At 39.8% G+C, this 15976-nt stretch overlaps 1 protein-coding gene across 13 annotated transcripts in view; it reads right to left on the reverse strand.

Annotated features, from left to right (window-relative positions):
- Positions 1-15976, reverse strand: part of ZGRF1 (zinc finger GRF-type containing 1) — a 98731-nt gene that overhangs the window by 77293 nt on the left and 5462 nt on the right. For 9 of the 13 annotated variants that reach the window (XM_054554339.2, XM_054554336.2, XM_054554338.2 and 6 more), the window contains exons 4-6: positions 7859-7918; positions 4352-4540; positions 1793-4040 (exon numbers count right to left, since the gene is read on the reverse strand). In XM_054554339.2, coding sequence (XP_054410314.1) covers positions 1793-4040; positions 4352-4540; positions 7859-7918 — 2497 coding nt within the window. The remainder of the gene's footprint in view (positions 1-1792; positions 4041-4351; positions 4541-7858; positions 7919-15976) is intronic. The other 4 variants (XM_063723585.1, XM_063723584.1, XM_054554334.2 and 1 more) reach the window with 1 other exon arrangement.

Genomic DNA, 15976 nt, shown 5'->3' on the forward strand with positions numbered 1-15976 from the left:
CAAGGGTCAAGGCAGGCAGATCTCCTGAGGTCAGAAGTTTGAGACCAGCCTGGCCAACAATGGCAAACCCCGTCTCTACTAAAAATCAAAAAATTAGTGGGGTGTGGTGGCACGTTACCTGTAGTCTCAGCTACTCGGGAGGCTGAGGCAGGAGAATCACTTGAACCTAAGAGGCAGAGGCTGCAGTGAGCCAAGATCACACTACTGTACTCCAGCCCGTGCAACAGAGCGAGGCTCCGTCTCAAAAAGTAAAATCAATCAATCAATCAATCGGTCAATAGGGATGGACAAAATAGCCCTCACACAGACTATAAACAACGAACTTAACTCCATAAATCATGCTAAGAAAAAGTAACCCAATTTTTGAACTAGTATTTTAACTCTATACACTCAACAGAACATATTCTGAAAACAAAAACTGCAAAGGATTTGTGAACTTCATAAATTTGTAAAGGTTTCTTACTAGCAGTAATATTGATATAACAATTTGGAAGCTATCTGGTATTGCAGATTTGAGAAGGTATACTGATACTGGGAGCCAGGATCCTTTCATATTGTGAGAGTATAGAAACACAATTATAGGGCTGGGTGCAGTGGCTCACGCCTGTAATCCTAGCACTTTGGGAGGCCGAGGCAGGTGGATCTCCTGAGGTCAGGAGTTCAAGACCAACCTGGCCAACATGGTGAAACCCCATCTCTACTAAAAATACAAAAAAAAATTAGCTGGGCATGGTGGCGGGTGCCTGTAATTCCAGCTACTGGGGAGGCTGAGGCAGGAGAATCACTTGAACCCGTGAGGCGGAGCTTGCAGTGAGCCGAGATCGCGCCACTGCACTCCAGCCTGGGCAACAGAGCGAGACTCTGTCTCAAAAAAAAAAAAAAAAAAAAAGAAACACAATTATGGGCCAGGAGTGGTGGCTCATGCCTGTAATCCCAACACTTTGGGAGGCCGAGGTGGGCGGATCACGAGGTCAGGAGTTCAAGACCAGCCTGGCCAACATAGTGAAACCCCGTCTCTACTAAAAATACAAAACAATTATCTGGGTGTGGTGGTGGGCGCCTGTAATTGCAGCTACTCAGGAGACTGAGGCAGGAGAATCGCTTGAACCCAGGAAGTGGAGGTGCAGTGAGCCGAGATCGCGCCACTGCACTCCAGCCTGGGCGACAAGAGTGAAACTCTGTCTTAAAAAAAAGAAAGAAAGACACAATTATGGAACGGAGGAAAGAGGAAAAGAACTCTGTGGTATAGGATTGGAATTAGAGGTATCAGTAAGAACTCACTTTTTAAAAAAAATGTATTCCCTAGTACCTGTCCAAAAATGAATAAGAATAGATTTAATTAGCTAAGCATGGTGGTACATGCCTGTAATCCCAACTACTGGGGAGGCAGAGGTTGCAGTGAGTCACTCCAGCCTGGTTGACAGAGTGAGACTGTCTGCAAAAAGAAAAAAATAGATTGACATATACGCACACATACGTACATATATATGTACTTTTTTGACATATATTCACATAAATGTGCCAATATATGCTTATATACGCATAGAATATTTATGGAAGGATGTTCTAGAAGAAAACTGTAGCTAATTCTGAAGGGTAGACTAAGGGATGTGGTTGGATGGGGACTTTTCATTGCTACTATTCTCTATTAATATTGGTTTTACCAAGTACATGTATTACCTATTTAAACACTATGTAATTCTTTAATGTAGCACCCAGAGCTAATATCTTCTTTCTTTATAGCTCAAAGACCTATAAAGAAAACAATCCAAAATAGACATGCAATTCTAACCTTCAGGACTATCTGGCTCATTTGTCTGTTGAGTTCCTTGCTGAAAGACAGTATTTTTCTTTTTCAATATTTCCAAGCTGTCTAAAGCAGTACGGTGTTCAGATAGTGACTTTAAAATAGAAATGGTATTTACTAATCCCGAAAGTTCTGAAGAATTTCTAGGATTCCAACATTGTTTGCCTTCTCTGGCAGTTTCAACCTCAACATGGTCAGGGGGTGGACTTCCAATCTTTCCCAAATCTTCAGGTTCAGATATACGTGCTTCTCTGTCTTTGGAAATAAGATGCTTTTTTCCCAGTGGGTAAAACAAAGAATTGGAAATGTGGGTATTTGATTTATCAAGTGCAATACATTCATAGTGATTCTGATTGGTATTTAATAGTTGGACGCTGTTGTCACTACTAGAAGTTGAGGGTAAAACATGTTCATCATTTTTGTCTAAGTCACTTCCCAAAATAAAAGGCTGAGGTTGAGCATCTTCTGAAAATAGATTACTGTTTTCAGCAATCTGATTTTGAATATGAGGAATATGTAAATTCATGTTTATACCTTTAGATTTATTCGGGGGTAAAGCAAAATCATAGTTAATTCTGACTTCTTGGATAGGTTTATTCGCATCTTCTTTATTATCTATGTATACATCATCAGTCCACTTTAAAGATTCAAAATTGCTTAATGTGTCACTATACTCCTCTATTTCTTTTCCCATGTTTTCAGCTTTACAAATTCCCATGTCAAAACCCACATAAGTTTTATCACAAAACTGTGATGGCAGTGTCTCTTTAACAGGAAATGTCACTGTAGGTTTGTCACTAACAGATATTAAGAATGGCAAATGTTCACCCTCAATCTCTTCACAGTTTGTATTCTCAGACCTCTTTTGAAAACATGAATTGCCATCATTAACCAAAATGTCCTTTACCCAACTCTCTGAATCCTGGGAAATTTTGTTGCTTTCCTGTGATTCCTCCTCAGTGTCACTGGTCTCAAAATTGTTTAGATTAAAAGTTACCTCCAAAAATGGTTGTGTTACATTAATCAGAGATTCATGAATACTATTAAGACTTTCATTATCCATTTTACTTTCAGAAATCATGTCTGTAATGTCATCAGAGATCCTAGAATTATTACTAGATTCAATTTGGAGATGTTTCAGTTCTGGCAGAGATGACTGTGATTGTTCATACTCCTTTTCCGGTGTTCCACATGTATTTACGTCTTGAGCATTTTCTTTAATAAGAACTGATCCTTTAACGCACCCCTTGTCATTTTGATTAAAAGGTATTTTATTATTTTCTTGAATGTCAGATTCTGATAATATACCATCATTTTCTGCACTGCTACAAGTAACCTGTAAGCTACTGCTTTCATTGAATGAAGGAATTTCTAATTTTACTTCCTGATTCCAGGACTGATCATTATTACTGACTGACTTGTCTACATTATACTTTTTCCTCTCTTCAGCACATGTTTCAAAGAACTGTATATTTTTTTGTAATGAAAGGTCTTTCAAATTAGAATTTATATCATCTTCCTGGGCCTTGGGTTTCCTTTCTGTATCATTCCCATCTATAGTAGAAGAATGTATAGGTGAACTCTGTGAGGATAAATACATGGCCCACCGGCTTTTATTTCTCATGGTATTTTCTGATTGATGCTGGTAGTATAAATTTTCTGTGCTCTTCATCTCAGCACACTCTTCCTGTTGAATTAGGTACTTTGGTTTAGTAGCAATTTTTAAACTTCCTTGTGATTGTTTTTGAGGAAAATGCTCTGTCATCTCAGAATCTAGTTCCTCACATGAACTAGATGATTCGGACTTCAGAAGAGCTAATATCTGTGCTTTGCTTCTGATGTTTTGTGAAACTCCTGAATAGTGAGATGCCAAACTATCTCTTTTCACAGGCTCATTGGTCAGTAAAGAGTCTGAAAGTTTATTTCCAGTATTGACAGGAGAGCAAAAATAATTTTCTTCACACAGCACTTCTGGGTTAATCTGGAAGGATGGAGAAAAAACTGAAGAAAAATCCATGGCATTTCTCTCTCTCTTCTTGTAAGTCACAATGTTCTCAGGGTCTGCCAGTATATTATTTACATCTTTCTTGCCAATAGTAGGAAACAAAGGAGGCATGCTGTAGAATGGAGAAAAAATAGTAGGGCCAGTTTTCTTAGCCTCATGTGATGCAGCTGATTCACCACTTTCCGTCATAACCATTTTCTTTGGAACCTGACGTGGTCCTTGAAAACCCTGAAAATATTAAAATAACTGTTAGCTGTACCATTACCCATTAAGAAAATGTGAAATGAACTGGCTAAGAAAAAAAAAGGAGAAGGATTGTTTCTGGTTTGCCTGAGGTAAAGTAATAATTCAGATTTAAAGTTTGTCAAAGTACACTCATTTGTAATAAGATTTTTCAAAGTAGGGTTTATTTCCTTTCTACCTAAGTATACTATGAAGTGCCCTTTGAATGACAGAGTACGATAACTTCAAAATTCACTACTTTTTGAGACAATTTTATAAATATATTTTGATGTATTATTTTCCCCAGCAAAACTTACAGTAAACTTCCTTTTTAAGCCAGAGGGCTGACATCCAAGAGATCGGCCAGAGGATATAAATGTCCTTGAATTTAACTCTGGTGCTTGTTTATTGACATTCTGCTTAACAATACCTATGGCTCCAGCAACTTTAACCTCTTCAACTGTGATTAAGTATCGATCACTTTCTAAGTCATCTCCAGGTTTCACCTGAAAGAATAAATGTCAAAATCACATACATCTAATTATTTGATTATCTATGTATTCCAGGATGCTCACTAGCACTAAGACACAATGGGTGTTCAATAAATAGGTGTTGAACGAATAAATCAGTAACTAAAGTCTTCAATTATTTATTATTATGTACTCATTAACTATCAACAAGCACAAAAAAGGACAATAATATAATTTTAAAATTTATCTAATTTGTTTATTCAACAACACATATTAGAGCTGGGTGTGGTAGCTCACACCTGTAATCACAAGACTTTGGGAGACCAAGGCAAGAGGATTGCTTGAGGCCAAGCGTATGAGACCAGCCTGGGCAAAATATTGAGATCCTGTCTCTACAAAAAATTTTTATTTTAAATTAGCCAGGGCTGGATGGGATGGCTCATGCCTGTAATCCCAGCACTAAGGACACCAAGGCAGGGGGATTGCTTGAAGCCAGGAGGTCAAGACCACCCTAGTCAACATAGCAAGACCCTGTCTCCACAAAAAACTTTTTAAGAAATTAGCCATGCATGGTGGCATGCACCTATAGTCCCAGCTCTTTGGGGGGATGAGGTGGGAGGATGATTTGAGACTAGCAGGTCAAGGCTGCAGTGAGCAGTTTTCACACCACTGCTCTCTAGCCTAGGTGACAGAGTGAGACCCTGTCTCCAAAAAAAAAAAAAAAATTAGCCAGGCATGGTGGCATGTTCCTACAGTCTTGAAAGGCTGAGGTGGAAGGATCCCTTGAGCCCAGGAGTTTGAGGCTGTAGTAAGCTATGATCACACTACCATACTCCAACCTGGATGACAGAGTGAAACAATGTCTCTAAAAACAAAATTAAATTAGTAAATAAATATTACGTACTGGGGACCTATATAAGGCCCCTTGTTACACACTAGGGATACAAAGACAAACAAGGAAAAAATGCTCCCTCTCAAGCAATTCACTTAGAATCCATACAACTAAGTGTAACTTTTCAAAAATTAGAGTTATTACCAACTATACATCTTTAAATGAATAAGATACTCATAATTATCACAAATTAAACATTATTATAAATCATTACAGTTGCTTAATAATATTCCAAAAATGCATTTTAATCATGTTAATGAGCAAACGTAGTACTTGCCACCACCTCTGACTGCAGCATAAAAATAAGATTATCGCCAGATGCAGTGGCTCACACCTGTAATCCCAGCACTCTGGGAGGCCGAGGCACGCGGATCACCTGAGGTTGGGAGTTTGAGACCAGCCTGACCAACATGGTGAAACCCCGTCTCTACTAAAAATACAAAACAAATTAGCCGGGTGTGGTGGTGCGCGATCTCGGCTCACCGAACCTCCGCCTCCCGGGTTCAAGCGATTCTCCAACCTCAGCCTCCCGAGCAGCTGGGATTGCAGGCATGCACCACCACGTCCAGCTAATTTTTTGTATTTTTAGTAGAGACGGGGTTTCTCCATGTTGGTCAGGCTGGTCTTGAACTCCTGACCTCAGGTGATCTGCCCACCTCGGCCTCCCAAAGTGCTGGGATTACAGGCGTGAGCCACCACGCCCGGCCTGAAATGATTTTTAAGATGAAATAATAGTAGTTACCACCAATCAGACCATACACTAAGATACTGATTCTCCTAGACCCTTTTAAAAATATATAAAAGTACCATAACCACTACTGATGTTGTGTAAAATTTCAAAATGAATACTATGGCCAAAAATCAACATCATCATCATCATCATAGTATGCATTTTAACACATGTAGAATCACTGTACTAGGCCAGATGCAGTGGCTCATGCCTGTAATCCTAGCACTTTAGGAGGCCAAGGCACGTGGATCACTTGAGGTCAGGAGTTCAAGACCAGCCTGGCCAACATGGTGAAACCCCATCTCTACTAAAAATACAAAAAATTAGCTGGGCATTGTGGTGCACGCCTATAATCTCAGCTACTCAGGAGGCTGAGGAAGGAGAATCACTTGAACCCAGGAGGCAGAGGCTGCAGTGAGCGGAGATTATGCTACCACACTCCAGCCTGGGCAACAGAGGGAGACTCCATTTCAAAAAAAAAAAAAAAAGAATCACTATACTAACTAAAACTGCTAGGCACTTTACAAAAATTATTTCTAACCTTCACACCAACCCTGTAAAATCTGTCCGTGATCTACATTTTACAGCAGAGAAGTTAGACATAGAGTTTAGGTGGGCCAGGAAGTATTTAGAACTGGGAAATGAACCCAGAATGACCAACTTTAATATCCTAATTCTTCACTAAAATATGCCTTTAGTTCTCTTTCCATGCTTTTTCCTCTTTGAGAGGAAAAACACAAACTACGTATTTGAGAGAATATTTATGTATTTATTTTTAGCCTTTAAGTTCAGGGGTACATGTGCAGGTTTGTTATATAGGTAAACCCGTGTCATGGCGGTTTATTATACAGATTATTTCATCACCCAAGTATTAAGTCTAGTACTCATTATTTTTCCTGATCCTCTTCCTCCTCCTACCCTCTCCATCTTCCAGTAGGCCCCAGTGTCTGTTGTTCCCCTTTGTCCATGCATTCTCATCACTTAGCTCCCACTTACATGTGAGAACATGTAATATTTGGTTTTCTATGTTCCTGCATTAGTTTGCTAAGGATAATGACCTCCAGCTCCATCCATATTCCTGCAAAAGAACATGATCTCATTCTTTTTTATGGCTGTATAATATTTCATGGTATATTTGTATCTCATTTTCTTTATCCAGTCTATCACTGATAGGCATTTAGGCTGATTCCATGTCTTTGCTATTGTGAATAGTGCTACAATGAACATACACATACATGTGTCTTTATGGTAGAACAACTTATATTCCTTTGGGTATATACCCAGTTATAGTACTCCTGGGTTGAATGGTAGTTCTGTTTTTAAGTGAGAGAATATTATACTTAAATGAGAATATGTCACAAAAAATTTCCCACAGTAGACCTTTGCCTATGAAAAAATCATGTAGTAGAATTAGACTCTAGAATCACCTCCTGGGATCAAATCTCAGCCTTCCTACCACTGTAACTCTATGAACATGAGCAAGTTACTTAACCTTTCTGCACTGCACTCCTAATCTATAAAAATCAGGGTTTTTTTTAGATTATAAAAAATCAGTTGTAGATATTAAAGGAAACAATATCTAAAAGGTTTTAGCACAAAGTCTAGCTATAATGTTCAACAAATACTAACTATTAGTATTAACATTATGACTACACTAACAATATTCATAAAGGAGGTATTTAAAGAGATTTTTAAATAATAACTTAAAAATAAGATAAACACACTAAAATACCTCAAGGCATTTAAGAAACAGACTCTCCAAACATGCTCCTTTGTCATCATATAAAATTGCCTGTATGAAAACAAAATAAATGTTAAAAAGGAACAACACAATTATGCTTTTCTTAAACTTCTTCAAGAGGAAATAAGTAATTGTTATATAAGTAATCATATAATGATTACATTTGTTGAACTTGGATTTGAAAATGCATCTATTTTGAATGTTTATTATGCATCAGTCTGTGTAAGAGAGTAAAGGCATACATAAAAGAAATTTGGGCAACCCACTCGGGTCCCCTTCCACGCTGTGGAAGCTTTGTTCTTTCGCTCTTCGCAATAAATCTTGCTGCTGCTCAAAAAAAAAAAAGAAATTCAAGAACTTAATTCCTACCAGGAGGATATTAGAATGAAACTGGGAAGAGGCTGGGCGGGCATGGTGGTTCACACCTGTAATCCCAGCACTTTGGGAGGCCGAAGCAGGTGGATCACCTGAGGTCAGGAGTTCCAGACCAGCCTGGCCAACATGGCAAAACCCCGTCTCTACTAAAAATACAAGCTGAGGCAGGAGAATTGCTTGAACCCAGGTGACAGGGGTTGCAGTGAGCCGAGATCGCGCCACTACATTCCAGTCTGGGCAACAGAGCGAGACTCCATCTCAATTTAAAAAAAAAAAATTGGGAAGAAATTATAATTGAAACACATTAAAGGGGACAAACAGGAGACAAGATCATTTTAAGAGATTATTGCAATGGGACGGTATACAGGATGAAGGAGATGATTAGCACTTAAAATAAGATATTGACATTCAGGAGGATAAGACAATTATTTAGGAGGTATAATGAATAAAACTTGTTAAATGTGAGGAGTAAGGGGGGAAAAAAGGATGCTAAGGTGATTACCATTTTCTAGCTTTTCTCTTATGTCTGCAGCCCTTTTTCATAGCAATTTTTCCACTAGCCCCTTTAATATTGGTGTTTCCATCAGTTTGGAAAACAGTTTGGCAATTCTTTGAAAGATTAAATTCCTTGAAAGATTAAACATAAAGTTCCCACATGACCCAGTAATTCCACTCCTAGGTATACACCCAAGAGAAATAAAAACATATGTCTATACAAAAACTTGCACATTAATGCTCATAGCAGCATTATTCATAATAGCCAAAAAGTTGAAGTAACACAAATGTGTATCAACTGTATTATGAATGGATAAATAAAACATGACGTATTGGGCTCGGTACACGGCTCGTGGTGTAATCCCAGCTACTCCAGGTACTCTGCAGGCTGAGATGCAAGGATTATCTGAGACCAGAAGTTCAAGATCAATCCAGGGAACGAAGCAAGACTCTATCTCTAAAAAATTTTTTTTATTACCCAGATACGGTGGTGCAAGCCTAAGTAGTCCCAACTACTTCGAAAGCTAAGGCAGAAGGATTGAGCCTAAGAGTTTGAGGCTACAGTAAACTATGATTGCACCACTGCAATCCAGCCTGGGCGACAGAGCAAGACCCTGTCTATTTAAAAAAAGAAAATCGCCGGGCGCAGTGGCTCAACCCTGTAATCCCAGCACTTTGGGAGGCCGAGGCGGGTGGATCACGAGGTCAGGAGATCAAGACCATCCTGACTAACACAGTGAAACCCCATCTCTACTAAAAATACAAAAAAATTAGCCGGGCGCGGTGGCAGGCGCCTGTAGTCCCAGCTATTCGGGAGGCTGAGGCAGGAGAATGGCGTGAACCCGGGAGGCGGAGCTTGCCGTGAGCCGAGATCACGCCACTGCACTCCAGCTTGGGCGACAGAGCGAGACTCCGTCTCAAAAAAAAAAAAGAAAATCATGCCAGGCGTGGTGGCTCACGCCTGTAATCCCAGTACTTTGGGAGGCTGAGGCGGGCAGATCACCTGAGGTCAGGAGTTCGAGACCAGCCTGACCAACATGGAGAAACCCCATCTCTACTAAAAATACAAAATTAGCCAGCCTTGGTAGCACATGCCTGTAATCCCAGCTACTCAGGAGGCTGAGGCAGGAGAATCACTTGAACCAGGGAGGTGGATGTTGTGGTGAGCTGAGATCACGCCATTGCACTCCAGCCTGGGCAACAAGAGCGAAACTCCGTCTCAAAAAAAAAAAAAGTTATATGGCAATAAAAAATAAAATATATATGAATATACATGCTTCAACATGGAAGAACTCTGAAAATATTATGCTAAATAAGACTTATTCACAAAAGACTAGTTATTACATAATTTCATTGATGCAGAATAGGTAAATCTATAGAGACAGTAAGTAGATTTGTGTTTGCGCAGGGCTGGGGGCTGGGTACTGAGTAGTAACTGCCAATGAGTATGAGATTTCTTTTGGTGGTGACAAAAATATGCCAAATTTAAATTGTGCTAATGGTTGCAAAACTGTGAAAATACTAAAAATCACTGAATGGGTAAATCAAAAAGTGTGTGAAGTGTGAATTATATCTCAATAAAGCTGTTTAAAAATGGTATTCTTGTCCCTCTATTCTTTTAATTTGATACACCCTCCCTGAGCACTATCATCCATATAAATCAGATCATGTTATGCTCCTGCTCAAATCATTCCCATGTCTCTACAGCTCCTAAGAATAACAAAAGTTCTTTCCATAGCCAGTGAGGCTTATATAATCCCCTTTATCTCCATTCTCGCCCTTGCTCACTCTGTTCCAACCACACTAATGTCCTTGTTATTGCCTTTCACTAGACATACACATGCATTTAATTTAGTGGTCTGTCTCCTCCATGTTATTTCCATGAAGTCAGGGATTTATTTGTTTTGTTCCCTGCTGTATTTCTTAGAACAGTGTGTAACTCACTCGGATGCTCAAAAAATATTTGTTGAACAAATGAATCCACTCCAATAGTTTCAAATACCATCTAAAAGCCAAGGATTTCCAATCTATACTAGTAGTCAGGAACTCCTTCCAGAGGTCTGGGTCTCTACAGCTAATTATGTGAGTGTTTCTATGATACTTCAAATTTATTTATTTATTTTATTTTAATTTTTTTTCTTTTTTTGAGACTGAGTCTTGCTCTGTCGCCCAAGCTAGAGAGTACAGTGGCATGATCTCAGATCACTGCAACCTCCACCTCCCAGATTCAAGCAATTCTCGGCCTCAATCTCTTGAGTAGCTGGAATTACAGGCACCCGCTACCATGCCTGGCTAATTTTTATATTTTTAGTAGAGACGGGGTTTCACCACGTTAACCAGGCTAGCCTGGTCTCAAACTCCTGACCTCAAGTGATCTGCCCACCTCGGCCTCCCAAAGTACTAGGATTACAGGCATGAGCCGCCGTGCCCAGCCTCAAATTTATTATGTTCAAAATGGAACTAAAAATCTTGATCGTTCCCATTCACTTTTCTTTTTGAAATATTTCATTTTAGGAAATAAATACACAAACCTAAAAGTCATTCTGGATCCTCCTCTCACCTTCTATATCCAAGATCTAAGGGGCAATGCTTTCATAATTTCTCTATATTCATTCTTTTTCTCCATTGCCATTGCAAATGCCTGCTTGGTCAGACCTCCATTACTTTTTGTCTACATTATTCTACAGCCTCTACTATAAGTCTCTGAAATCCAATCTGACTTTCATCCTACACAACTTTTACACTGCTGCCAAACCAATCTTTCTAAAATACAAATATAGCTGGGCACGGTGGCTCACGTCTGTAATCCCAGCACTTTAAGAGGCCGAGGCGGGTGGATCATCTGAGGTCGGGAGTTTGAGACCAACCTGGCCAACATGGTGAAATCCGTCTCTACTAAAAATACAAAAATTAGCCAGGTGTGGTGGCACATGCTTGTAATCCCAGCTACTCAGGAGGCTGAGGCCCAAGAATCATTTGTGCCCAGGAGGCAGAGGCTGTAGTGAGCCGAGATCGTGCCACTGCACTCCAGCCTGGGTGACAGAGCAAGACTTCGTCTCAAAAAAATAAAATACAAATATGATATGTCACTCTTCTTCTCATAATTCTTCATTAGCTCCTGGGGCTGAGCATACAAAATTCTTCATGATATGGTTTCTGTCTACCACTTTAGCTTTATACTGCATCATTTCCCAATATGGGGCCTTCATTTCAGCTATATTTAAATGCTTATAGTTCCCCACATTTCGTATCATTTCATACATTCATGTTGTCGGGACTAGGATACAATCTTCAGCTCCCTTCCCCCTAACTTAGCAATTTTGTTTACAAAACAGAACAAAAAATATATATATATGCTTTATCTGGAAAGACTTCTCTGAACCAGAGACAGATCTAAATGTCTCTAACTTGTAATCTCATAGAATCCTAAACAAACATATTATGATCCTTATGCCCTTAGTCAAAAATTAGATAGAAGTCCCTTGAAGACAAGAATTATAATAACAAACTACCATTCATTGTGTGCTCAGGATGTGGCGGGTACTTTGTTAAGGTCTTTATGTGTTTCTTATTTTAATCCTTAAGACAACTTTATGAAGCATCATTTTCCCCATTTTACAAAGAAAGAACAGAAGCACTGAGAGTACTCCCCCAAAATTATACATCTAATAAGCGAAGAGCCAGAATTGAAACTGAGGTCTACTTGACATTTGATGCTAACTGCTCTTCTACTCTGCATCCACCTATCTTATGACTTTTCCCACTGTCTACCAGTAATATGTTGGTTGGTTGATGACTTACTCAGCAGAAGATGAATAACTTTGACAGAATTTAGATAGAGAAAAGGCATAACTAGCAAGAGAAGAATATAAGCAATAGCCTGCATTTAAGATTGAGGGCCTTATTTAGGAAACAGTGAGATAATTAACTTGCCTGGAACAAAGAAACTTTCAGAGACTAACTTGAATTTATCTTGTTTTCCTATAACCTACTTGTGTGAGATATATAATGGGCACTCAACAAATGTATGCTACAGTTGAAGATAAAGTTAGATAATAGCACTAGCATGACCATAATAATTTGGAACCAGAAGACAACACAAAGGATATGCAGAATCCAATCAGATAGCTTTTAAATATCTACAAGATTTTAAAGACACTGGATCTAAAGAAAAAGGCAGAATATAAAATAAAAAGTTATATAGAATAGCATCAGACACTGAATGAATGAGTTTACGTATTTAAAAAAACATATGGATATGCAAAGACCTGAATATTCATCTATTTAAATTAGAAGAATTAATCACATGACTTGAACATAGCGATATCAACTATGAGACCACCTTTAAAGAGCATAGACTTGGAGATCCTGTTGTTACTACAATTAAACACAAGGCTCGACACGTCCCTTGGTGATGGTGTTCAAGTTATCCTGATTATCTATAGCCCTGGGTCTCAAATTTCAATCCAAAATCTTATTAGCAGCCTCAGTTCATTGATATGATAACTCCAGTTTACTTGGGTAGCAAGTTTTTTACTCAACGTGAAAGTACCTTGTAACTCCTGAAACATTTAGAACTGGATATAGAGATAATGAAGTAATTCAAACCAAAAATATCAATACTTTTGAATTATGATCATGAATAGATTTTAGTTATTGGCCAATCTGACATTAGGTAATCCGATATTTAAAATATTTGAGCCAGGCGCAGTGGCTTATGCCTGTAATCCCAATACTTTGGGAGGCCAAGGCGGGCAGATGGCTTGAGCTCAGGAGTTTGAGACCAGCCTGGCCAACATGGTGAAACCCTGTCTCTACAAAAAATGTAAAAATTGCCAGGTGAGGTGGTGTGTGTCTGTGGTTCCAGCTACTTGGGATGCTGAGGTGGGAGGTCACTTGAGCCTAGGAGGTGGAGGTTGCAGAGAGCAGAGATTGCACCACTGCACTCCAGCCTGAGTGACAGAGTTAGTTCTGTCTCAAAAGACAAACAAACAAAAAACTAATAAAATATTTGTGTTATTTTTAATTTTAAAAAGCTACTTTTGCCAGGCACAGTGGCTCACACCTGTAATACCAGCACTTTAGGAGGCTGAGGTGGGCGGATCACTTGAGGTCAGGAGTTCAAGACCAGCCTGGCCAACATGGTGAAACCCCATCTCTACTAAAAACACAAAAATTAGCCAGGCATGGTGGTGGGCGCTTGTAATCCCAGCTACTCAGGAGGCTGAGGCAGGATAATCACTTGAACCTTGGATGCAGAGGTTGTAGTGAGCCAAGACTGTGCCACTGCACTCCAGCCTGGGCAACAGAGCAAGACTCTGTCTAAAAAAACAACAAAAAAAAGCACTTAGTTTTTTCAACTTAAGTTGCTTGAACATTAAGCTAAAACCCTACTGAAAGTAACTGTTTAACTTAACTAGGTTACAAATTTAATAGGATTACATAAATTGAACTTGAAGGCTTAAGGCAAAATTAGTTTTTTAATTTGCTGTTTTAACAAATTAAATATTAAGAAATAGTAGGGCCAGGCGCAGTGGGTCAGGCCAGGCGCAGCACTTTGGGAGGCTGAGGAGGGTGGATCACCTGAGCTCGGGAGTTCGAGACTGGCCAGACCAACATGGAGAAACCCCGTCTCTACTAAAAATACAAAATTACAGGCGTAGTGGCACATGCCTGTAATCCCAGCTACTTGGGAGGCTGAGGCAGGAGAATCACTTGAACATGGGAGGTGGAGGTTGCGGTGAGCCGAGATTGCACCATTGCACTCCAGCCTGGGCAACAAGAGCAAAACTCAGTCTCAAAAACAAAACAAAACAAAACAAAAGAAATAGTAGATAGCCCTTTCTCTACTAAAAAGCTTCCCTCAGTGATAACCTCACAATGACAGATAAGTAAAATAAGAACAGAATATGGGCCAGGTGCAGTGGCTCACGCCTGTAATCCCAGCACTTTGGGAGGCCTAGGCAGGTGGATTACCTGAAGTCAGGAGTTCAAGACCAGCCTGACCAACATGGTGAAACCCCGTGTCTGTTAAAAATACAAAAAGTAGCTGAGCATGGTTGCAAGTGCCTGTAATCTCAGCTACTCAGGAGGCTGAGGCAGGAGAATCACCTGAACGTGGGAGGTAGAGGCTTCAGTGAGCCAAGATCACGCCACTGTACTCCAGCCTGGGCAACAAGAGCAAAAATCCATCTCAAAAAAAAAAAAAGAACAGAATATGGTTATCTTTAATTGCTAGACTGAGGAGTAGGGGCTTCATTCAGGAGGCCACAGACATTGTCAATGTGTCCTATATAAAATTAGTGACTCAACTGCAATAAAGTTCTTTTTTAAAATTAGTAATATTTGGATCACCTGAGGTCAGGAGTTCAAGACCAGCCTGACCAACATGGCAAAACCCTGTCTCTACTAAAAATACAAAAAATTAGCCGGGTGTGGTGGTGGCACCTATAGTCCCAGCTACTTGGGGGGCTGAGGCAGAACTGCTTGAACATGGGAGGCGGAGGCTGCAGTAAGCTGAGATCATGCCACTGCACTCCAACCCAGGCAACAGAGTGAGATTCTGGCTCAAAAAAAAAAGAGACACAGTAGAATGGAGAATGGTTAGGACATGGGCCCTGGGGACAAAAAGCCTAGGTTCATATGTGGCTCTTCCACCTTCCAGCTTTGACCCTTGGGCAAGCTACTCCATCTCTCTGTACCCCAGTTTCACCTTCGGTAAAATAAAGATTAGAAGAATACCTAACTAGTAGGAGAGTTATGCAGACTAAGTAAGTTGATACTTTTAAAGCATTATGCCTAGCATATAATAAGCAGTTTATAACTTTTTTAAAACTTTTTTATTTACTTTTATTTTTTTTGTAGAGACAGAGTCTTGCTTTGCTGCCCAGGCTGGTCTTGAACTCCAGGTTTCAAGCAATCTTCCTGCCTCAGCCTCCCAACGTGGTGGGATTACAGGTATGAGCCATGCTGCCTGGCCTTATCATTTATGTTAGGAGCATTCAATTCCACTCTTGGAGTTATTTTTAAAATATGAAAAAAATTATTATTAACAATAGTCACTCAGCCGGGCGCAGTGGCTCACTCCTGTAATCCCAGCACTTTGGGAAGCTCAGGCAGGCAGATCACCTGAGGTCAGGAATTCGAGACCAGCCTGGGCAACATGGTGAAACCCCGTCTCTACTAAAAACACAAAAAAATTAGTCAGGCATGGTGTCGGGTGCCTGTAGTCCCAGCTAC

This window comes from Pongo abelii, chromosome 3 (genome assembly GCF_028885655.2).
Source record: "Pongo abelii isolate AG06213 chromosome 3, NHGRI_mPonAbe1-v2.0_pri, whole genome shotgun sequence".
Taxonomy (NCBI): domain Eukaryota; kingdom Metazoa; phylum Chordata; class Mammalia; order Primates; family Hominidae; genus Pongo; species Pongo abelii.